This window comes from Aplidium turbinatum, chromosome 1 (assembly GCF_918807975.1).
Source record: "Aplidium turbinatum chromosome 1, kaAplTurb1.1, whole genome shotgun sequence".
Taxonomy (NCBI): domain Eukaryota; kingdom Metazoa; phylum Chordata; class Ascidiacea; order Aplousobranchia; family Polyclinidae; genus Aplidium; species Aplidium turbinatum.
The window spans coordinates 37,675,391-37,700,000 of record NC_137472.1 but is presented as its reverse complement, the minus strand read 5'-3'; the positions used below and the strand labels follow the sequence as shown (position 1 = coordinate 37,700,000).

The window sequence follows — 24,610 nt, the reverse complement described above, 5'->3', positions numbered from 1 at the left end:
AGCGCTTTTTCACACAAGTCGGCAAGAAAGCAGTAGGCTACCGTACGTTTGCTTTGCAATGAAAGTGACAACTTTGATCGACTACAGATGTCTCATTGACTTCAGAAGCTACATTACGTTAATTGTTAATAAATTCATTAAAGACTGTTTTTGGTCTTTATGCTTTAAACTTAAAGTTTACATTACATTAAATAGAATTCATTCTTTGTCTAGGTGGATAAATACACGCTTAATGTAGCAATTCATGAATCCGGCCCGCCAACTACTTCATTTTCCCATATCAGGCCCGCCGCCTGGAGAAGTTGCCCGCCCCTGGCCTACACTATATTATCATTATAGCCTACCTTAGCCTGACCTAATCTTCGAACATGGCGAAAGACTCATTCAGCATTGCTTTCGATATGTTGTTTTCCAAATCGTACACATATAAATGAAGAATAAAGTTACTTTCTTAGGTTTTAGGGAGGGCGATCGCCCCCCTCTGGATCCACCCCTGCTACCAGCTGGGAAAGCCTTTTTTTAAAGCTAAAACTCTTTATTTTACTTTCTTTTTAATCTTTACACTCAGAATGACAAAGCCTTGATATTTTATTCCAAATAGTTTCGCATGTTTGTAGAGTTTTTGACCACAGGCGTAGGAGCCAGGGGTGCACCCCTAAACTTTTCATTTAGTCAAACATTTGGGAAAATTTGGGCAAACACAGTCCTCAGAATGCGAATGGAGAGCAGTCCTTAGAATGCGTTAATCTTGAAGCGTCTTCGTTCGGGAAGTCACGCGCTAGCTAATTGAGCTATCGAGGCGGACTTATCGGATATGTTACCGTACTCCATTTAGAATTAACATTTCTATAATCTTTACTAAACTACTATCTCACAGTAAGGATTTAGAGCGCATCTGTTAATAACCTGATTGACATTTCAAAACTTTGCCGTAAGTACAAAAAACATTTGTACCGGTATTGCTTGTTTAACCACGCATTTTCTAAACAAACGTATGTAGGCCTAGATCAGGGATATCTTGCAAGATATCCCTGGCCTAGATTGTGTCACTATCAAGATCGATAACCACTCATGTGCAGTGTACACTCAGTACACCAACCATCTACAAGCAAAAGGCTAGCCTACGTGTGGTAATAGAATCAAACAGGGCTGAGGAGTCGGAGGGAATTTGGCGTGCCCGGAGTTAAAAAGCCCGACTCGGACTTTATACAAAGCAATGAATAAAATTTTCGTTTGCAATCTTTTTTTAAAATATTGTTTCTTGTCCTCGATATTGCGCTTCAAAACTTTATCAAAAAGTAAAAGCGTTTGTACTTATCAGTTTTCGCTTTTTGTGAAAGTCGCCGTTGCGATTTCGACCACAACTTCAGAATACCAATCGACTAATTTAAATTTTAAAATGCACAATACTTGGAAACTTCCTTTCATTGAACCCAGAATTCAGTTTGAGTGTGTAACTATGTCCGCTCCATTAGCTCAGTTGGTTAGCTCGTGACTGTGAACGAAGAAGCTTCAAGATCAAGCGACGATGGTTCGACTCTCGGGGTGTGCGCTTGAGCAACGCATTACAAGGAATGTTCTCCGTTCAGCGGCACCCAGTGAATGGAATAGTTTCCCGGCAACAACACTTCAACAATAGGAAGCTTCACTCTGCCAAACTCGGTAACCGGTCCTTCGTCAAGAGCCTCTACAAGTCTGCGAAACTACCAGGAATAACCTACCAAGGCTTTGTCAGTCCGAGGATAAAAATTCAAAACCAAACTAAACTAATGACAAATGCACTTTTCCGTGATGTTATTACAAAATAGACTGAACAAAGGTTTTGCAATGATTTTGAAAGCTATTTTTTATTCAATTGGTTGTAGCATGTGGGTTGGTTGATTTACGCATTAATTAAGAACGATTTAAGATCTGCTTGGCTCACAATTTCAAAAAAGACAATACAGTAAATGAGACGTTTTTGACATCGATTTAAAGTCGGCAGAGTGTAGACCGACGTTGAAGTTGGCATTTCATAAAACTACTGATTACTCTTTTTGAATAAGCCAAAAAGTAAAAAAAATCTGACAATGCTGATATGAGTCGGCCAGTCATAAATTGAGAAGTCGGTGTCGTATATTTTTCGCCGGTTCCACAACCCTTGAATCAATGTGAATATAGCAGCCTAGGCCTTTCTTTCTACAGCACCCGACATTATTTCGAAAGACAAGAATGTACTCTCCTATTGGACTGTTGGAGCCAACAGTCTCGTGCTCTTCCAAGTTTGGCGTTGTTTCGAAATATTATTTCTCAACTTTCCAAATCTTCGTTCTTAGAAGTTTCAACGCTTTTGTTTTCACCACCAGCCGTCTTCTTTTTCTGTTGAAATATATCGTAGGCTATCGACAAAATCAACCAACTTATCAGATTTATTTACGACGTCGTGCCATATCATTCCATAGCAGTGAAGATGAAACCAGTCTAGTTTTCGATACGTTTGCTAAACAAGAGTTCAGTAGCTACATGTTGAGCTCTGTTGTTAGTTTAGATTGACATGGGGTTCCAACTATTTTGTGGTAACTACTTTATTAATTCATCATGACAAGAAGCAAAACTAGTTGTTCGATGTTCTGAATCGATGATCAAAAGTGGTGAAAACAAAGCCTTTCAAACCTACCAACTTCGGCGGAGGTGAATTTACTTCAATCGTCACAGGGCCATCATTTTGTATGTGGACCTGCATGTGTGCCCCGAACCGCCCCTCTGAAATACATCGCAACGAGGAAAATAATTAGCAAGATGCGTACGGGCAATAGAATCGGTTATTTAACTATAAAGATAAAGGAAACACTGATGACTCAGTTGGACAAAATACTTTTCTGTAATGGTGGCTTTATTATTATCAGAACGAAAACGTAGCCTATACAAAAATGCAGTTTTTTGTACACACATTTTTTTAACAAATTAAATAGCAGCAAATTTACTACTTTATCATGTGTTTGAAATCGAATTTTCTTAAGAGCTAATCCAGTAATTTCTAGAAGCATGTGATGCGAAGCGCTCACTGGGAGTAACGAAGACGATAAAGAAAATTGTTGCCTGATGTCTAATAGTAGAAGGATGCTTGTCAAGACTAACTTATAATAATTTTCACAGCTATACAAAATTAATCTAAAGCCACTTTCGCAAAACCATCAATACACTGGAGAGACATATTGCAGTACTTCATGTCAAGTCAAGTACTTCATGCTTGATAAAATTGTTATTGCCTTTCACATTGCAATTTTATAGCTAGACTGGCCTAAATACACTATTACGATTGCAATGAACAGCTTCATTTTAGTTATCTAAATCATAACGACCAATATACACAGGCCTTGCTAAATCTAATTTCCATATCTACAAAGTTGGGGCTAGTTTTGACTAAAAAACACTGAGTTGTTTGGGATAATTGCTCAAAATCGCATTCCGACAGAAATATGCGGCAACATTTTTGCTCAGTTCACCCTACTCGCCGAACCAAGATGGCGCAAGTTGCGCTTTTTGAGTTATCCGTTATCCGAAAATGTAATTTAAAAATAAAAAAACTGATGCATACGTTTTATTTTCTCAGGTTCATAGCTTGTCGCTAATTTCTTCAGAAAGTCGTTGTAAAAAGCTTCGGAATCCTCAGCCATCATCGCACCATGGAAATCTGGTTTATTTCCTTTTAAGATGGCTTGCAATGTGAACTGAACGTGCAAAATTTTAAAAGAAGTCAATGCGATTTTTCAAAACGTTAAATATCCTGTCCAAAAACAAGAATAAGCAAACACACCTACAACAATACAACAAAAAATCAAAAATGGTTAAAAAAATTAATCTTTATCACATAGGTAGGATAATAATAAAAGCCTAAAGCGTCTAGCGAATACACAAGCGCATCCTCTGAATTTGTGCTGACTGCTGACCTGACGCTTTTTTCAAACATCAAGCAACAGACATCCCATTCGAATAGGTATGAGCAACATGAAAAACTATGATCACTTTATAAATTTGTCGGGAATGATATACAGATATTTAGACTAATGATATTAAGGACTAGTCGGGACTTGGTTACAAAACTGCAAAAAAAAAAAAAACTTCACAATAAACAAACTTGGCCCTTCATTGCCACCAACCCTCGACGAGAGGAAGGAACTTAATAATGGATGATGATATTCACTACAGTAGTAGCACTGGCCGAAGCTTCTCTTCCCGAAGTTAAAAAAACCTAGTTAAAAAAGAAAAATACTCCAAACAGAAGCTTCAACTCTCGCTTCACAAGACCATGTAAATTGCATAGTGCATACGTACTTGACTAACACACAGAATTTCAAGATTTAGATCTTTTACGCTTTTTGACCAACGCTTTCCATTCTCATCATCAAAGACGCGCAAGTTTAACAACTTTCTTACCCTGTGAAAATGAAATGTTCAGTTTGAATTACGCACCTAGTAAATAAATCCGCTTTCGGTTCAAAGCCTGCAGACGACGATTGTAAAAAAAACTGGATACCTGGCTGAGATGGGTCTGCTACTATTCGGCGAGTCCGATTCGGCGAGTCCGATTCGGCTAATCCGATTCGGCGAGTTCCCTATTCGGCGAGAGCCTTTTTCGGCGAGTGCCCTATTCGGCGAGTTTTTGAAATTTTATTTTTGAAAGGGAATTATCGAGTAGCCTACCGTAGCCTAATTATAATTGCCGTTTTTACATGATTAAACGTTGAAATCCTGCAGAAAGGAATAAAAATAAAATGTTTGAACTATTAAATTAAAATTCGTTATGTCAGTTCAGTTGAGTTGTTTTTATTTCTGACCATCATATGAAAAACAATACACGTCAACATAGCAAAGGTAGAAGCGACAAAACGCGAACGTTAAAACGTGCTTGAATTCGTCATGTCAGTTTAGTTGTTTTTATTTTTGATCATGATATCAAAAACAATTCACGTCAACATAGCAAAGGTGTAGAAAAAGGTAGAAGCGACAAAACCCGAACGTTAAAACGTGCTTGTGACCGAAGTAAGTTATTGAGTTGAGAGAAATTTGGCACGGTCGCAACACCTTCAGAAAAATTTAAGAAATGAAGGGAAAATAAAAAAAAGATAATGTTACAAAAAAAAATCATGTTTAAAGTCTATTATATAAGTTAGTACTTTTGAATAGTTAAAATGATTAGTTTGGATCAACAAATGTGTGGCCTACAGCTTGGATTGAAAGTAAATTATCGGGTAACAGCCTAGTTATCCCGACCAGCAGAAATTACCGTATTCATAGGCGCCGACTTTTATTTTTGCACGGGGTGGCGGATAGCACAATATGGCAACCTAAACACTTTCAAACTGCATGTTTTTGTTTGATTTTTACTAAGCGTGTTTCGTAGATGCAATTGTCTTTTCACACCTGATTTGTAGCTCGATAATTTACAAAGCAACTTTAAAACAAAGCACAAGAGGTATGTCGTGAATTTTATTGTTGCGTTGCTGCTCTGACAATTAACATTTGGCAAAAGTATTTTTGCGAACAGCAGCTCTGTCAATCCAACTGTTAATCAACTGGTCAAGTTGTCATGGTAGATCGCAAGTAGGTTTTTATGCGCCTGAGTGCACTAAACGATCGCCTCGCAGGTGGTGGAAGGCAACGATAAGTATATTTTCACAATGCAGACCACGTTTGGAAGCATTAATGAAATTGTTTCATTGCTTTCAAATAGATCAAGCAGTTGCAAATCAGACAGAATGCTCTACCTTTGCATCTATCGTAATGTAGCCACGGGAATTCGCTCCCCACGATTTTTGATAGCTTCTCCCTTCAACAGCGATTACCCTGATCGTGCTAACGCCTTTTGGCAGAGGCACACTTTCGTTTCGTTCAGGCGTTTGATCACTTTCATGCTGGCTGAAATCCTGACTAGACGCAACAAAAAATGACTCAATGGAGGGCTGCAACTTTGAACGCTTTTTCGGTGGCATCTTTAAGCAGAATAAAACTGGAATGTCGGCGAAAACTTTTACTGGACGACTTTTCGTAATTTTTTTTATGATGTAACAAGCAACTCCTATGTCAGACCAATAAATTCCCGCCTCAGACTTTTACAGGACGACTTTTCGTAATTTTTTCTATGATGTAACAAGCAACTCCTATGTCAGACCAATAAATTCCCGCCTCACAGTTTGTCACGCATTGACACGTAATATTACTGCATGAAGTAGATAACAAAGTAGAAATTAAAGCATGAAGTAGATGACAGTACACTCCAATAATAATTGAAATCGGAAAATAATTCAAAATGCAAAATCTTGAGCAATTGAAAAAGGTTGCTTTTATTATTGGGAATTGGCAGGGGGTGTAGCTTTCCTCCAATAGAATCATGTAAACGTGTAAATTTGCAGAACGTTAAAACTGCTACTTTACTAGGTGCACTTTTTAAATAAAACTTAAAAAGTTTCGAAAATTGCACTTTTTTAATGAAATTTGAAATAGATATTCATTTAGGGGGTGAAGCTATCAATCATCGAGATAATTTTATTTCCAAGTATTTTATAGCTGGCATAATTTATAGCGATATTATGAGCAGTTTAAAAATTTTCAAAAAATATTTTTGAAGGACGCAATGGAAAGATCGTATTTTATTGATTAATAAATCCCATTGTAAACCTAACAAATTTAACAATGACTTATGACAAGTAACAAATAAAACGATCGCAACAACAAGGAAAAAACTCGTAGCCACGTGTTGCGTAATCTTCACGTAGCTTGCTTGATGTTACGCGAGTATCATGCTTGTGACAAAAACAATCATTTTCTTCGCAATACTATACTGCAGTAGTTCTCAAACTGTGCGTCGCGACGCCCTGGTGCGTCGTTTCAATTTTCCAAGGGCGTCGCAGAAGAGTTTCGTTTCGCAGCTGAATTCAATTTATCTTATAAAGATGAGGATAATCCTTTGATTAGCAGTTTCAGTTGTCATCAAAGTTGTTAACTTCATTGAAACACGCCCACTGAAGTCAAGAGTTTTCAAAAAACTTTGTGGAGAAATGAATGCAGCGCATCGGAGTTTGCTCTTTTAATTTTCATCCAAGTAGCTTTTGCTTAAAAAATTCTTTGAACGCTTCTACGAATTGGTGGATGAACTTCAGGCTTTTTTGCAGCAAGAAAATAATCCACTTGCAGATTGTTTAGCTCAGAACAATTTCTTATTGAAACTGGTTTACTTTACTTGTGTGATATCTTCGCCAAACTGAACATTTCTATGCAGGGCCGAATAAAAATGACATTTCAGATAAAATTGCAGCATTCGTTAAAAAGCTGCTATTGTGGAAGATATAGCAAACCTGTCTGGAAGCTCTCGATACTTCACTTTCTCGTCCAATTTGCTTGAAAAGAAAAGTATGACGCTGCCTTCAAATTTGTGAAGCATAGGCCTATTTGGGCAACATTTGTTCAAGTTCGAGTCGAAATTTGCAAAATACTTCCCGAAAAATTTATTAAACTACGAATGGATTCGTGATTTTTTCGTCCAACCTACTCCACTGTCTTTTACTGCACAAGAAAAAGAAGCCTACATTGACCTTTCTTGTGACAATGCCCTGAGAAGGATGTTTAATTTAGGAAATCCAGCAAATTTCTGGATTTCGATGAATGGCGATTATCCAGCTTTGGTGAAGAAAGCACTACGAATTATTATCCCATATGTCACGTCATATTTATGTGAAGCAAGATTTTCTGCCTTGGCGGTGATAAAAAGCAAATTTCGATCACCAATAAACACTGAAAGAAAAATGCGGGTGGCAATTTCAAAAATTCTCCCAAGATTTAATGAACTTTGTAAAAACAAACAAGCCCACACGTCACATTAAATAATATGCATTGCTTTTTGTTGTTGTATCAACAAACAAAACTTAAATAATAAGTTTCCTCATTAACTTTTATTTGCGGGTGCGTCGCAAGTCCAGAAAACTTTTCCAGAGGCGTCGCAACAAAAAAAAGTTTGAGAACCTCTGCTATACTGTATTGGTTCACCTCTTGCTTTACGTTGACTTGAAGCGAAAACCAATGATCAAAAAAAGATTTAAACGTCCGTTTAAATTACATTTATTTGCAGCAAGTAATGTAACCTAAACGGGGTGGCTGCCACCCCGTAAGTCGGCGCCAGTGACCGTATTTACATTGTTTTAACGTCGCTAAACGTTGAAATCGTGTAGAAAAGAGAACTTTGCTGACTAGGATACGTTGAAACTGGGAAACATTCACAGAAGCCCTTCGATTTGTTCCAAGAACCCATTTAGCCTAACAGTTCATTTGTACATTGATTCAACGTCTGAATACATTATCTTAAAAATGCAACGTATCGAAGGGCTTCTGTGAATGTTTCTCAGTTTCAACGCAGGCCTTAAAACTCGTGTTTTTTTCCGGCAGCCATCGTGGCCTACCGAGAGCTCCTTCTCGGCGGCCAAATCTGCGTGCTTGGAGGCCAAAATACAATAACGATAGCACAAGTAAATAGCATTAAACTTGCAACAATGTTAAAATGATCACCTAGCGTTGTTGAAGTCTGGGCGACGTCCTGCAATAGAATCGTTGTACCACGCATTAGATGCTTTAATATCGGGATTGTAATCCGGTATTGCGGGACCATCTAACGACGCTAAATTGTTTTAACTGCTCGCAACTCAGTAAATTGTTTCAACTGCATACCGCCCTTCATAAAACCTGACCATTTATTCCGTTGTGATGTCACCATTGAGGGTGTGAAGTCACCAACCCACAGCGTTCTCAACTATGAAGACACGTGTTTTACCCACGGAGTCAACTAACCTAGTTCTCCTTTTTTACAACAATTCAATGTCCGACAACATTGAATCGATATAAAAACGACAATATTGCCAGCCGATGTAAATTAGCACTTCGGATTAACACTTCGTTAAAATAAACATCGGGAATTGCAAACAAGACTTACAGCGCTGGTGATCGCAGCTGGATATATTCAATACAACAGTAGTGACTATGACGCGCTGACCTAATTCTGCGTCACTCTTTGATACTACATATTTTCGACATTTAATCCACGATCATTCTATTGCGAAATTAAATAATTGGCTAGAAGAAACCGGCGGCCAAACTTGGCCGACGGAGGAGGTAGCACAGGCGGTCATTCAAGCACTACTTAGCGGCCATGGCCGCGATGGCCGCCGGCTGCTTTAAGGCTTGCAACGTATCCTAGTCATCAAACTTCTCTTTTCTACACGATTTCAACGTTCAGCGACGTTAAAACGATAGGCCACACATTTGGTTAGCCTTTTCATTCTGTTACTACAATGTAAAAATGAACTGTTAGGCTAACTGGGTTCTTGGAACAAATTTTTGCTGGTAGGGATAACTAGGCTACAGTACCCGATAGTTTACTTTCAATCCAAGCTGTAGGCCACACATTTGTTGATCCAAACTAATCATTTTAACTATTCAAAAGTACTAATTTATAGATATAATATATAAACATGATTTTTTTTGTAACATTTTATTTTTTTTATTTTCCCTTCACATCTTAAATTTTTCTGAAGGTGTTGCGACCGTGCCAAATTTCTTTCAACTCAATAACTTACTTCGGTCACAAGCACGTTTTAACGTTCGCGTTTTGTCGCTTCTACCTTAAAAACAACTGAACGGGCATGACGAATTCAAGCACGTTTTAGCGTTCGCGTTTTGTCGCTTCTACCTTTGCTATGTTGACGTGTATTGTTTTTGATATGATGGTCAGAAATAAAAACAACTGAACTGACATGACGAATTTTAATAGTTCAAACATTTTATTTTTATTCCTTTCTGCACGTTCAGCGACGTTAAAACGATGTGAAAACAGTTAGGCTCCGGTACTCGATAATTCCCTTTCAAAAATAAAATTTCAAAAACTCGCCGAATAGGGCACTCGCCGAAAAAGGCTCTCGCCGAATAGGGAACTCGCCGAATCGGACTAGCCGAATCGGATTAGCCGAATCGGATTAGCCGAATCGGAAAGTAAACGAAACCAAGTTATTTCCTGGTTGGCTACAAAACAAGCACCAAGATGGACAATTCAAAGTTTCTTCTTTTTCTTAATGTAAGATAAAAAAAAAATGCTACAACAAATACAAACTCGAAATGCTGTTAAAAAATCATTCAACATGTGGATATAGCCACTGAAGGCCACAGCTATGATGGAAGGTTACAAAAGGTCAAATGTTAAAAACATTACGATCGTGGAATAACAAATACAAAATAATGACTTTGTTTCTAGGTAGAACCGAGCAATGTAATTAATCAATTAATTTCCAGTAACATGAAGTCCAACTTTTAGTTACTCCGCAAACACAAAATAAAAGCTTGTCTCACATAAACTCTGTGTCTTTATGACTGTCATTTCTGGATATTCCCAAAAGAACACAAATTCCTTGACCTATTGATCCAACTACTTCATCACCAACTGAAATAAAATCAAGAACTTATTGACTTTTCATGTTCACATTTTTTCAAACAAAAATTAAGAAAAATATGGGGTTGAAGTTGAGACCTTGCATGAAACTTTCCTGAAATGTGCTTTGATCAGATCACCACTTTGGCAGAATGAAGGCAATCAAGTCAGGCAACAAATCAGACTTTACACGAAAAAAAAACAGACTTAAACAGACAAAACTAAACAAATCACATCCCTTGAAGAGAATTTTCACAACAATGATATTGAAAATAGAATCAGGCTATGTATGAACGATTTGTAAAGTGTCAAAAACCTTTAAATGTAATTAAATCAAATATATCATTTGTTCCCAAATATCAACAACAACCATTATTGTTGAAAGGGTTCTCAAAACACGGATATTTTATTGAAACTGCAAAAAAGCGTTGTTAGTGTTCTCAAAGTACATTCGGGTCATTCCGACCAACGTTTCCGTGTTGACGCTTGACGACGCTTCCGTTTAGCGTACTATTCTAATCTACAGTGTATACTGCACCACTGTACAAGAAACAAATTAAAAGCATGTGGCAATGGGTGCCAACAAGTCCACGTGAAATTGCCCTGCAGACTTTTACAGTATATACAAGTGTACATATATACAGTTATACACACAGTACGAGTATTGCATATCAATACAACAGTGCCAATGAAAAGAAAAAAAATTATAGCTGTCTGCGCGGTAATGTGTACACATAAAATAATCACTTCACTATTAACTTACAGCCATACCTGTGACGCTAGCTTTCAGCACTCGTTGAACAATCGCCTTCATCTAAAAAGGTAACGCATCAAGACCAATAGAATTTACTAATAGATCAGCTTGTATAAACCTGAAAAGCAACAGGTTATAAAACTTTAAGTTACCGATATTTTAAAAGACGAAGAGATATTTTTGCTTCTACAGCAGTATTCAAAAATGTGCTCACTCACACTACATAGCACATCCCGGTTGATATCAACATAGGCTACCAACTTTGTTACCAAAATAATTCGATTTAAACGAAAAAGATATTTTCAAAATGTCAAATATACAAAACATCAATAGCCTATTACATCTCTTGTGGAAACAACGGTAGATATGAACTCAACGCAATGATTGTGCACTCTGCAGTTGGGTTGAAACAGTCTCAACTCATGTTTGTTTTTACGTCACAAAGCTTTTATAACTGTGTTAAAAGTACCACTAAACCACATTTCATGAAGGAAGTGACTTTCATAAACAGCAAAGGCCGATAGTTGAGGTGTTTACTCATAAAATTTTCCATTCAAAACAGCAGTTGCATAGCCAATAACCACCATAAGGTCACAAGCACTGAAACAATAAAACAACCACAAAAACCTGTGATCACAACCAGGCAAACAATAAAACGAATTCAAAACCAAGACTTGAGTTCCAGTAGAAAATTAGCTGCGTACAATGTGCAATTGTGCATGCATCACGTCTTCATTTGTCGAATTATAATTTTTTATCTCATCTAAGCCTGTTGGATTAAACATTGCAAAGTTTATAACACAAGCAATAACGAGTTGTACTCATAAAAATATGTAATGATACAAGCGATATTATAAAAAATTGGTAACAGAAAACAATTAGAAATTACACATAGTGCTCAAGAATGAGCAATCAATACTGAATCCCATGTAGATACAATTTCAATTAAACCAGGCGGTAGGATTCGATTTATATCTCTAAAGTAGACAATGCCGCATTTTTTTCTAATTTGCTTTTGGTCACTGGAATGCTGGCAATGATCAGTGCAGTGAATGTGCTGATCAGCTCTGTATTTTTCACATTTGGTTAATTAGCACAGTCTTAATTTAGAGGAGAGTGTTTCAGATTTGCTTTTCTTCTTGATTGCTTGAAGGTTCTTTACTCAAACAAGATTCAAAGGACAGATTTTGTGAAAGCTGGTAGTTAAACAAAAATCCAATTTTTTCCAGTGAATTGTATTGTGACTAAAAAGTATATTAGAACATTGCAAATATACCCTGCATTCTGTACAACCTCTGTCATCTATATGTTGCACATCACTGGAATAAACAATTGTATTATTAAATAGAAAGATTCGAATTGTAATTGTAAAAACTGATGTTCATTTTCAGATTACCACATACCAGTTATGGTTATGAATGAGGCTTAGGTTTATCCAAAATGTTCAAGAATTTTCCTCTAGTCATTTCTTTTGATTCATCTAAACCAAGCTGATATGCTAGGTTTTGTAAGTCTCTTACTTTTTCCATTAAATTAGCGGTGGTTAAGCTTCCAAATTCTTGCAACATATCAATGTCATCTTCTAGCTCTCCTGTCCAAGTAGGAGAAGAATTAGGAAGCATTGGACTTTTTAAAACTGACATGAAGTCAGCAACACCAGACATTTGTTCTGGCCACAAGTCGGGTGAAGCCCTATCAAGTTTTTCTAGACTGAGCAACTGCTGATCCAAATCACCATTTTCGTTTGCAGATCCAGCCATCTTGGAAAGCGACAGCAAATTTTAGCAACCAACACCACAAAAATGATGTTTCTCAGTGAACACAGGCCTAGGCTACTTTTTACTACTACTGTTTGTCAATTACACACTGTTTAAACTGATGGTATCAGTTGAGAAGATTTTAAGATGATCTGCAATAAATACACATGGTTAACCATAATGCTTCAATAAAAACTTGCAGACTAATACGAAACACTTAACATTTTGCAGAACAAAATTTTGAAACTGATAGAAAACCATGGACTCGCAAGAAATGAAAATACATAACACCTGAACTAGGACTGGACTTATAAATATTTCACAAATTGATTGAGTTTGCAGTTCGGTTTCTACTCAGTCATACATTGTTAAATGTCCACTCAAAATAAGTAGTAAGTTTTACCAGTTACAGTACCGGTAATGAAAAACCCATTCATAGTAAGTATGCAGAAACGTTAAAAGTACAATATATATATAATAACAAGTATTTTAACTTTTAAAAAATGTATAACAAGTGAGCAAGTAATCTGTGGTATAATTTGCAACAATTCCAAATGTGTTATTTACCTATTTTCGAATATCACATCAAACACCACAAGCCATTGTGTCGTACAATAGTATAATGGCAAAGGGCAGATACTAAGAAAAAGATAGCACACAGAATGCAGACATTACGTTCTGTGTGTTCAAGACTAAAATGTACAGTAAAACATAAACGGACAAAGTGATCACAGCACATCCAAAAAAGTGAATCAAGTTAAGAGGAAATAAAATGAAAAAAAATAAGAGACTTTTGTTGCAGCGGTTGGCATAAAAACGTTGTCCAAAATTCAAGTAACATAACTTGGTGCAAGAAAAATAATGCATTCTTGACAACAGCTATGTTTACACAACATACATTGTTTACGTAATGTTATGCGTTTTTTAAAAATTTACCATAGATAATATTGGCACTTGATCTACTAACTCTTAATCATATTGCTAAATGAAATTTAGCATTCATGAGTTAACACCGATGATAGATACATGTAACAAGTGAACAACAAAAAGCATAGCAAATTATATAAACTTTGATTATGTTAAAGTCACAAAAAATAACCTAAATACATTTATTCTGGAAATGTTAAACAAAGCACTGTTTCCACTAAAATGCACTTGATATCCATAGGCAGGATAATGATCCTTCCTTTTTAGGTTAGTTTAAAAAATTATATAGTAGGCTAATAGAAAACAGAAGCATTTGTTATCTTTTCCTTCTTTTTTTCTTTTGTTTCAAATTTCGATTAACTGGAATAGTTTGTCGTTTCCGAATTAATAAGTTTTGATCAAGTAACGTTGAAAGTACATTGCGCTCCTCAAGCATTGCCAGAAACAAGCTAATGAAAGGAACATAATCATGAGCCCGTCGAGCATCATCAATTTTATATTTTTCTCTTTTTTCAATTTCTTCTTTCAGAGAGTTCTTGCAAGCTTCAATATCTTTTTCGATGCATGATATTGCTTTCACAGCATTCCAAATACTGTCGAACTTTATCACTAATTTTTGACTTACTTTATCAACATGATTGGGGGAATCAATGTCCGTAAGTATGACAGGTAAGCTCTGTTCAACATAAGCCACAAGATCTTGTTTGGAGAAAAATGCCAACAAACCGTCCAAGTCTTCAGGATATGCAGGTTTTCCATTTTCTTTTGCAAGTTGTTCTTCAATTTCGTATGGAACATCAGGCAAGTTTTTCAGTGACGAACTCAACTTTTCGGAAGAATCATTTTTCTTCTCTTCCTGTTGAAGATTGTTATTGTCTACATCACTCGATGTGAGAGATGAATTGTTCAATGTTTCTGCAACCATATCCTTGTGCTTTGATAATGCTTGATCTAACCTTTCAAGTTCTGCTTTATCCAAGTTTAATGACCTCGCTGTAATTAAAGTGGCAGTTTTTGCTTCCGCAAGACAAGACTTCAAGTCACGTAATCGCTTTGTGTAATGCTGCACTTGACATGGAACAACAGCCATTAGGTTGTAACGAATGTCATGACTCTGTTCTCCGCCAGTCGCCATACTAATTCTGGAGGTCATAACTTGCCTTGCCATATCATGCCAAGATTCATTCTCAGGTAATGGGCCATGATCGATTGGGAATGGCTTCAGCCCATCTAATTCAAACAAATGTTTATTTAACGGAAGGTAGCAAGTATAATGAAAAGCTTCCATTGTTCGTATTGAAGGAGTTATTCCATTTGGTTTATTTTGCAGTGCATCTGACAATGGATTGGTTTCAGGCCGAGCATGTTTACTGTGAGCTGAAGCCAGCTCGGGAATGTTTCCAATCGCAAAGCCTTTCATTTCTGGATTGAAGTTTTTTGTATCCATCTGTAAATAAACCCAAAATAAGTATATACATACATATATATGACTTAAACCAGAACTTTTAGAATTTCTTTAAGTACATGTCACTTCTTTGCTTTTGGCTAAAGCTTGACCGATATCACCTTTTCAGGCCGATACCGATATTTATAAAAAATTAGGCCGATATATATCAGCTACGAAAAATTTGTTACCAACAAAGTTATTAAGCAACAAACCAGTCAAGAAAGTTTATGCATTAGTTGCTGTAATGGAAAAATCATTCTTAACACTAATCACAAAAAAACACCAAACAAAAATGAAACAACCCAGGCCTTGAAATTCGTTTTTGCTGACGGCAGACAAACGTGTCCAGTCTGAATTCTTCGTCATTTAAGAGCTATGGCTACGGTTTGGAAGGCTTTTTAAAATTTCAGCGAAGGCTTTCATCAGACCAACGAGGTGCGCTTGGAAAGTCAAAGCGCCGTGTAGCACTGTAGCAGAGTAGCTGCAATACGCCGCATAACTGATTAACTTCCACCGAACGAGGTCGTGTAGCTTCTTGCGTCACAATGCTCTGGGCACGGGTTGGAAAACTTCTACAATGATGCTACTATTTTCTTCTGTGCAAAGTTTCACTAGGATTTTTTCTTTGGGTTTATTTTTGCATGTCATGTGAGCGAAAGTTAACTTTCCCTGGGCCTTTTCTTTCTTACTGTAATACCAAAACTTGACAAATTTTGCTGCATCTTGCTGTGATAGCCTACTCGTATGATGTAATTTTGTAACGAATCTTGCCTTATCAATATCACTCGGAGATCAAAGCCAGACATTGTGACATAAGACTTGAAATAAGTTGCGCGTGGTTAGGGATGGGCAATTCAGAATACCGAATCCAGAAGGATTCGGATCCTACACTATCCGAATCCAAAACGGTAATAAAACCGGGTAATAAGATTCGGTTTTAAAGATATATATAAGTCTTGTGCAAGCTTTCAGCTTGAGACAGTGAACTGAAAAAAATGTGGTTTACTCACTTTTTTCTTTGCACTGACACCATCCGCAGTTCCGCACTTTCAAAAACATTTTGCACGCGTTGTGCGCGCACGGCGCATGCAACCCTACGTCACTCGCTCGCATGAGCAATCAAAGAAACTAAGCGCGCAATTTTCTTCACGCTTTGTACACATGCACAATCGTGCAATGCTTTTTTTCAATCCACGTGCGTATGCGACTCTGCGATAGTTTGACTGGTAGGCGTAACAACATTGAGCAGATGCCCCTGCTAAAGGAGTTGGCTCTGAAATATCTCAGCATTCCTGCCACATTAGCATCTTCCGAGCGATGCTTTTCCCATGCGGGCTTGACGTTAACCAAGCTGCGCTCCGGCTCAGCGTTGCCAGATGGGAAAATATCACATTAAAAATTCTGGTGAAATTTAGAGGTGTTTATTGCTTTGATTGTGTAGCTTTTGCGTCTGAAATTTTTTACTTTTTGCATTGCTGGAGCCTGGAAGTTAATAGGATTCGGTATTCTGGATTCGATTCTGGATTCGGTTTAGTATTCCAGAATAATTCTGGAATACGGTAGTGAATTATTCTGAATTGCCTATCCCTACGCGTGGTTAGTGTAGAAGTAGCCTACACCGGTACTCCCATCAATTCTTAGCAAAAAATTCACCTTTGTTACACTGATTCAATGTCATCAATCGTTGAAGCAACGTAAAACTCAAAAGTTTTCCTGCTTGAATGGAAGCTAAGGGATACAGTATTAACATTTTCTAGATGCGCGGCTTGCGCGCACTAGAATGAGCGGGAAATTATATTTTTGCAACAATTGTTCGTGCTATGCAAGCATGTTTGAGCAACTTGTGTTTCTTCTAAAGACATGTATGGCTGGGTTTAAGTGTGCTTTTGCTGTCCGATGTTTATCGGCGAAAAACAGCCAATACAATATATCGGCTACACCTGATATCGGCCGATACATATCAGCTGACCGATATATCGGTTGAGCTCTACTTTTGGCCTCAATAACAAAAATAATGAAACAACCTCAATGAAGCTACAAACTGGTATAACTTAATCAAAAAGGTAAGTCCAACAAGCCAGGCCTAACTGAAATTTCATTGTGATATGGATACTTTACTAAATCACTGAGTAACACCAATGAATTAAAGGTATTGTTAATGGATAATTATTGCATTCAACTCAACAGTGCAACAGACAAGATACTGCCAATATGTACAACCTTTGCCTCACCTTAACATGTATAACACTGCAGGCTATCCCTAAGCACTCAAGTGATAATCATGGATAACATATACTTCGACACTTAAACAACTTGTCTCTCGTTCATCCCCTAAAATGAAATCACAAGATCAAGCAATGCTAGTTCAATTCTTGGATTTCAAGGACAACTCTTCATTCAGCAGCACTTAAAATAGAAAAATTTTGCCTAAACTCTGATCAAAGACTTTGGCACTGCTCTATTTTTATTATTGGCTATGTTCTATTTTTTTTCTTGATTTTTTCAGGGGATGGAATCAGGGGACAAAGTGTTCAGGGGAAGAAATAGGTTGCATCCATAGTGGATGCCCATCTCTGATATAATCATTAACCATCTAAAATACATTACCTGTAAACGAGTAATCAGGTCACCAAGCTCAATATCTTCGCAATTGAGAAGTACACTCAACAATGCATGAGTGGCACAGGAATTGGGAATTAATTGATGAGCAAAAAACATACCATTTACAACATCCTCATCTGTGCAAAAGGGTTCATCAGGACTAGTTTGGACTTTACGTCTTGATCTTCCAACTTCACTCCATTTAAATAAGAAAATGAAACCATAAACTTTTCCTTGAATAGGTTCTTGAAGATCATACACTTCTTCTACCTGTACACCTTTCACTCCAAAATCTTCTACAAGCAAAGTGAATAAACCAGGATCACTTTCAAGCTCCTTCCAACCTCCAACTGGAATTTGTGACATTTCCTACTCTAAAAGTGTTTGTTATCTCACATCACAAAAGCACTTTGACAATCTTAAACCACCTTACAAACTCATAAACCTATCCTTATGATTTGTATCCACAGAGACCAGATACTGAATACGGTAAGTTTGATTTCGATTTGAAGAAGTGTTGCCAGACAGCATCAAGGCACCAAATAAATTTTCACAACCGCGACGCATATCCAACAATATAAAATAAATCGTATTAACTCCATTCCAATGGCACTTCCCGGCAAGCACTTGAGTTTGACTTATTTGTGAAATCGTTTAGACTATGTCACACATAGTTATAGATTTTTAGGAGATTTTATCCCGTTATAGAGTTTAATTTCTGAGCAAAATAATACTAATGTGAGAAAAAATAAGTCATAATACCAGGTTTAAGAAAGAAATAGAAACATAAACTAGGCTACTGGGAAAAAGTAGGGTTCACGAAAACGAGAGAATATCATGAGACTAACACATTAGAAAGCCGCAACTTAAAAACGCACTCTTTGTAGGGGAGCACTGTCAGGCAGAGGTCGGCAATCTTTTTCAAATTAAGGACGGTATACCGGAGCACCATGGCCGTAGCAACAAAGAACGTGGCCCCCTCCGAACATAAGTCCGGGGCCCCTTACAACGCAGAAACTGGAGTGTGGTATTTATTTTACACAACATGCAGGGTTTATATTATGTATACATAGTAGAGGGCATAGTTCCGCTAATTAGCGAAGCTAACGCTTTGATTAGTGGATTAGCATTTCTGTTAATATTTAGAAATTTTAGCGGACTCCTTAGCGAAAGTAAATTTATTGGAAATCCGCTGATTTTTTTGTTGAAAACTAACTTTTACATTAGCTGCGCCCACCACTGTGTACTGTATGCACTCTACAGTGAGTCAGTGACAGTGTGTAGGGCCTACATATATTCCATAATTACGCAAAACGCTTCTTTCGATCCTTGTTCTGCGCAAATTGTACTGGGTCATAGTCGAGGGATCTGGTAATCTTGTTTTCGATGGTAATTGCAAGAGCAGAAAGCAGAAATCTGTCATGGTTGAGCGCAGGATATTTTTGATCAGTTTCATTCTGCTGAAGGTCCTTTCAACGCTGGCGACAGTAACTGGTGTGGTCGGTTAGAATAATTCTGATGCAAATGCAAAGAATCGGATATATCTCCTGAAGGCTGTTCTTGTATAATGCGTAGGTCTACGTTATAAAATTGCTTGCCGTAACAAGTCCTCTCTCTTTCTCGATGAAATAAATAAACGATTCAATTCCATTATTAGTTTGTTGGCATCAATGTCTCCAATTTTTCTTTTAATTTTTTTGCAGTGATTGTCCACTTCCATTGTCCAGTTCCTGTTAGCTCAGTGGTTACGTGCCCGCTCAACACCACGCGCCGCAAGTTCGACTCTCGGGGTGTGCGCTTGAGCAACGCATTTCAGGACTGCTCTCCATTCAGAGGTACCTAGTGAATGAAATAATTCCCCGGCAACAACACTTCAACAATCGGAAAAACTTCATTAAACCAATGTCGGTAACCGTAACCGGCCCTGCGTCAAGAGACTCTACAAGTATGCGAAACTACCAGGAATAACTAATCAAGGCTTTGTCAGTTCGAGGATAAAGATTCAAAACCAACCAACTCAACCATTTTCTCTGAGACACTTCTTCAGGCTGCTAGCGTTGTGCAGAAATTCAAACAACTTGTACTACGGTACTCCATGAGTTGGTCAAAGCGCGAAGAAACAGAAGACATGGCCTGATCGGTGAGAACAAGAAGAAATTGCGATTTGTGACCACGTGGTTATATCCTGTATTTCGATAGTCTTCCAAAAACTTCGGCGGAGGGGCCCTCATTCCTTGCGGGCCCCCCTCCGATCAGAGGGTTCGCAGGGCGGTTGCTACGCCTATGCGGAGCACTATCAGGGATGGGCAGGCATTATTTTGCGGACCGGCCTTCAATAAAACATAAATGTTTTGTGCATGCAATCGGGGATACAAGCATATTTCTACAAATATATTTTGTTAGAGCCCTGGGGTTGTTTTGCAGGATGCAGCAATAAGTAGGCCTAGCCTATAAGCTTGTCTCACCTAGAGATTACGGTGGTCAATGACACTCGCAGTGTTGGCTGTTCGTAATGTCCACTGTTTAGCCTACTTCGGACCTTTGTCGTGTTTGTTGTCGCCACAGAAAAACCAGCCTCGCAGAGACAGGATGTTGGAGATGGTAGCATTTGAGTGTGAGTCCACTCATTGCGTCATTGTCATTCACAGAGACATATTGGCTATTCGAAAAATGGCATTGAAACTTCACGGTTTATTGAATCATGTAGGCCACCGGTAGTTAAAATTAGTTGGCTAAACAAGGCCTCCGAGAGGGATGGAAAGTCGGGCAATTTTCCACCATTGCATAACATTGAAAAAGAAAAATGAGGCTTGTAATGTACGCTTGCAATTATAGCCTACTTATGATTACAGCTGCAAAATTGTTTGTTCATTAAACCTTATAGGCCTATGTTTTTGACTTTTTGTTCAAGATAGCCTATTTGTAAACTTTTTGGTTTAGTGAGCAATGTGTGGCTTGCGAATTTCTTCCACTTTCCATAAACAACCAATCAATTAAATCTTTCGAGGGATTTTCAAAGTAAGAGAGGAGTTGTGGTATTGCGGAAGTGACATCTTATTAAACAGTTAACACCATGTTTTGAGATATCACTGTCCCGTGCCAATATCAAATAAGCTTATTTTTCGATTGTAGCTGGGGGGGTTTTCCTGTTTTCTCTATTTGTAGCCTACTTTTACGCCTTTGCAGATCTTAAAGTCTACCTTAACATAGCAGTTCTTGCATAGCAGTTCATAGCAGTTATAGCAGTAATAGCAGTCATAGCAGTTATAGCAGTCATATTATAGCAGTCAGTTATAGCAGTCATAGCAGTCATAGCAGTTATAGCAGTTATAGCAGTCATAGCAGTTCTTGCATAGTTCCTAGCATAGCATTGCATAGCATAGCAGTTTTAACATAGCAGTGGTGAAAGCTTTTAGACTGACTTTAATCATATCAAGTGGTTAATTATAAAACAGTGACTTAATGTCAGCAGCTACTATAGCCTACAGAGTAGTTGTGGTGCTTTGCCTACGTAAAACTATAGTCCCAGTTTCCGAACTGAAGTAACATGTAGGCGTAGGCTACTTGCACTAATGGAAACTGTATATTTGTATGCATGTTAACTTTATTATGTTATTATTATTTTCTATTTGAAAAAGAATATGTAGCGGACGTCGTAGCCTATACCGTAACTTAGACTATCCGCTCATACCTAGCTGTAGGCTATATGTTTATCCTACAGCGACATTCCGAGCGACATTCCGAGAGGTAGCCTCGTGCGGCATGAATGAACCGAGAACAATGTCTAGCCTATACTTCTTGATTATAGGCCTGCCCTACGTATAAATTTATAGTAAAAATGAATCCATCACACCACCACATAAACTTAAAGGGTTGCAACCATCTTTCCAAGAATAGAACGCAATTCGAATCATAAATTAAATTCGTCACCACGACTAACTTTTTCGTTTCTTTCCTCTTACATGTTCTTCAAGGTAGACTGTTTTTTTTTCGACGCCAGACACATCTGTTTTAAAGGCTTTCAAAGTTGCTAGGAATGCCCAAAGCGGCGCTCGCAATCGATATACAACAGCGCTGTGGCATTCAGCATAGCCTAATTATGGGCTATGACGTTGAAGAGACGTAATACTACGTATGAGTATTGAGTAAGTGTTAATTTACCGGTTCAAACAGTAGCGTATTTAAGGGGAGAATAAAGGGCGATGCCCCACCCAGGGCCTCCGAAAGCCCTGTCGGGCCCCGGTGCAGATGTTGCTGCCGCCCACCCCTCCCCCCTCCAGCGCGACATGTCGTGTGATATCTCACAAATCACAAGCAAAATCTGCGGTGCGCATTAATTCACAAGGCCAATGCACACGGTAGGCACTTTAACATTACCCACTGGTCGAACAGGTACGCAATCATGCGTGACATGTTCAATCAATATTTGTGTTTTCGTCACAATTTCGACTTGTTAAAGTGGCTACCATTAAGATCCTTCTTGCACTCAGTTCAGTTGCAGAAGAAAAAATAGTATTAGCAGAGGGTGGGAATCGAACCCACGAAATCGAAATTACTATACTCCTCTGCCCTAACCATTAGGCAACAGTGGTTGTGGTGAAGCATTCAGTTAAATTTCTTTGTATCAAAATTTTTCGATCAGAATATTACGTCACGAGTCACATGACTGAAATCAGCTGAATCGCGAATGAACATGTCACGCATGATTGCGTACCTCTTCGACCAGTGGGTAATGTTAAAGTGCACTGCACACATGGTGTTCCGAACAATGTTTCTATTTTAAAATCAGATCAGTTTCAAAAATAATACAAAGACGTTACAGACATCCTGCATAACTGTAGTCATTTCCCTAACCACGAATATTTAGTAAAATAACCCGAAACACGGATTTCAAAATCAACAGGCTAATATTTCTTTACACTCAAAAACTGAAATGGTGCAGGCAAGAAGAATGCTATCCCTATTTTTGCACTAAAAATTAGACCAAAACAGCTTTTCAGATTTCAGCAATCAGCAAACGTTTGACCTAGGTCTAAAATCTTTCCCAAATCAAATTGAAAACTTTCTGACCGTTTGCACTAACTTTGCTGTAAATTCTCTTCTGGTGAGCCTAGAATGACCAGTGAAACATCAATAGAATCGGGAAGTAATACTCTTGCGCCATGTGACAAATAATAGTTCAAAAAAGCAACCACTAGATAGAGATAGTAATTTTTGTGGTTCAAGAAATTTTAAGATTGTAAGCTTACAAGATTTGTTAAACGACCATGCTTTTGGCATATCGGGTTTGATCTGGTCATTGAAAAGATAAGGAAGTGTAATGAAAAGTAGCCTTTGCCTAAGATGCAGATATAGGCTAATTCAGATATATGCATTAACAGGCAAAAAATATTTTATGCAAAATCGATCTTAGCACGCAAATTTATACAATTTGTCGGCCCCCATGAAGTAAAAAAATTGAAGATCCTGTAGTTTTGAAAAAGGAATGCCCATGAGGGGGCCCAATCGAAATACGGAACTACTGTAGGCTAATATAAAAAAAAACAATATTTTATGCAAAATCGTTTTTAGCACGCAAATTTAAACATTTTGTCGGGCCCCCCTTGGACTAAAAAAGTTGAAAATTTTGTAGTTTTAAAAAAGGGCATACCCATGAGGGGGCCCAATCGAAACACGCAACTAATGTAAAAACATTATTTTATGCAAAATTGCTGAAATCAACATTTTTAGCGAGTGATTTTAGACATTTTGTCGGGCCCCCCTGAACTCACTGGGCCTCGGTGCAATGTACCGGTTGTCCACCCTCTTGTGGGCCATGGCCTACCCTAATGACCAGGTAAAAAATAAAAATTTTGCAAAAAAGAAAGTTGTAGCGCAAGACATAATTGCTTGGATGATTCATCCTAGCGCCCGGGGGGGGGGGGGGGGGGGGGATATTTTTTGTAATGTAGGCTAATTTGTCAATAATACTCTGAGTTTCCAAATCAACCTCTAGTTTAATCTTGATTACAGAAAGTTAAAAATATTTAATTAAGCAAGCAATCACTAGTAGGCTATGCACAATGATGAATGTTAGAAGCTGCGCAACTGTGTTGCAAGACTTAAGGGGCGATAACAGGCTTTTTCACCAACTTTTTGGCAAGGCTTGCTCAACTTTTGGCGAAAACATCCAAATGCCCCGGAGAGCACCTAGACAACAACATCGACCTAACATTCCAACTGAAACTGCGGAGATCTATTTCAAACGAACAGTTTTTCTTCCTTTTCTTGACAATTGCATGGCACAAAATCACGAGAGGTTCAATAAGTACTGCTCGCTAGCTTTTAAAGTCAGCACATTTCTGCCTTCATTGATTCATCAAGATGAGGACTGCCCGATCGACGAGATTATCGACTTCTACCATGAAATGCTGGATGTTGAACCAAGCAATTGCTTTGCAGCTACTATTGAATTGCGAAGATGGAGAGCGAATTGGCTTGCAGCTTCTGTGGATAAACGACCTGCGACTCTTGTGGATGCGTATCAAGCTGCTGAACAACTCGGCATTTATCCGATTATTATCCATTATAAATTACTTCGTATCTTTGATACACTTCCAGTTACAACTGTCTCCAATGAGCGATGTTTCAGTTCACTAAAGTAGCCTACCTGAAAAATTATTACCGCACGACCATGA

At 38.0% G+C, this 24,610-nt stretch overlaps 3 protein-coding genes across 3 annotated transcripts; all 3 read right to left on the bottom strand.

Moving 5' to 3' along the window:
* Positions 1-1,834: 1,834 nt before the first annotated feature.
* Positions 1,835-12,539, bottom strand: LOC145777670 (D-aminoacyl-tRNA deacylase 1-like). Its single transcript, XM_082589106.1, has 6 exons — positions 11,219-12,539; positions 10,369-10,459; positions 4,315-4,417; positions 3,578-3,710; positions 2,657-2,742; positions 1,835-2,358 (listed from the first exon to the last, which is right to left on the bottom strand). The coding sequence occupies exons 1-6, from the start codon at positions 11,259-11,261 to the stop codon at positions 2,290-2,292; spliced, it is 525 nt and encodes a 174-aa protein (XP_082445232.1). The 5' UTR covers positions 11,262-12,539; the 3' UTR covers positions 1,835-2,289.
* Positions 11,320-14,185, bottom strand: LOC145777678 (protein lin-52 homolog). The gene has a single exon (XM_082589118.1). The coding sequence runs from the start codon at positions 12,959-12,961 to the stop codon at positions 12,614-12,616; it is 348 nt and encodes a 115-aa protein (XP_082445244.1). The 5' UTR covers positions 12,962-14,185; the 3' UTR covers positions 11,320-12,613.
* Positions 13,110-18,391, bottom strand: LOC145777660 (ubiquitin carboxyl-terminal hydrolase calypso-like). The gene is made up of 2 exons (XM_082589095.1): positions 17,940-18,391; positions 13,110-15,332 (listed from the first exon to the last, which is right to left on the bottom strand). Exons 1-2 carry the CDS (start codon positions 18,297-18,299, stop codon positions 14,202-14,204), a joined length of 1,491 nt encoding a protein of 496 aa, XP_082445221.1. The 5' UTR covers positions 18,300-18,391; the 3' UTR covers positions 13,110-14,201.
* Positions 18,392-24,610: the final 6,219 nt, after the last annotated feature.

Coding starts and splice junctions, on each gene's coding strand:
- LOC145777678 (XM_082589118.1), bottom strand. CDS start 12,961: ATGGCTGGATCTGCAAACGAAAATGGTGATTTGGATCAGCAGTTGCTC.
- LOC145777660 (XM_082589095.1), bottom strand. CDS start 18,299: ATGTCACAAATTCCAGTTGGAGGTTGGAAGGAGCTTGAAAGTGATCCT. Junction 15,333..17,939: donor ACCTGATTACTCGTTTACAG/GTAATGTATTTT, acceptor GTTTATTTACAG/ATGGATACAAAAAACTTCAA.
- LOC145777670 (XM_082589106.1), bottom strand. CDS start 11,261: ATGAAGGCGATTGTTCAACGAGTGCTGAAAGCTAGCGTCACAG. Junction 10,460..11,218: donor GCTGAAAGCTAGCGTCACAG/GTATGGCTGTAA, acceptor ATTTTATTTCAG/TTGGTGATGAAGTAGTTGGA. Junction 2,359..2,656: donor ATTCACCTCCGCCGAAGTTG/GTAGGTTTGAAA, acceptor ATATTTCAACAG/AAAAAGAAGACGGCTGGTGG.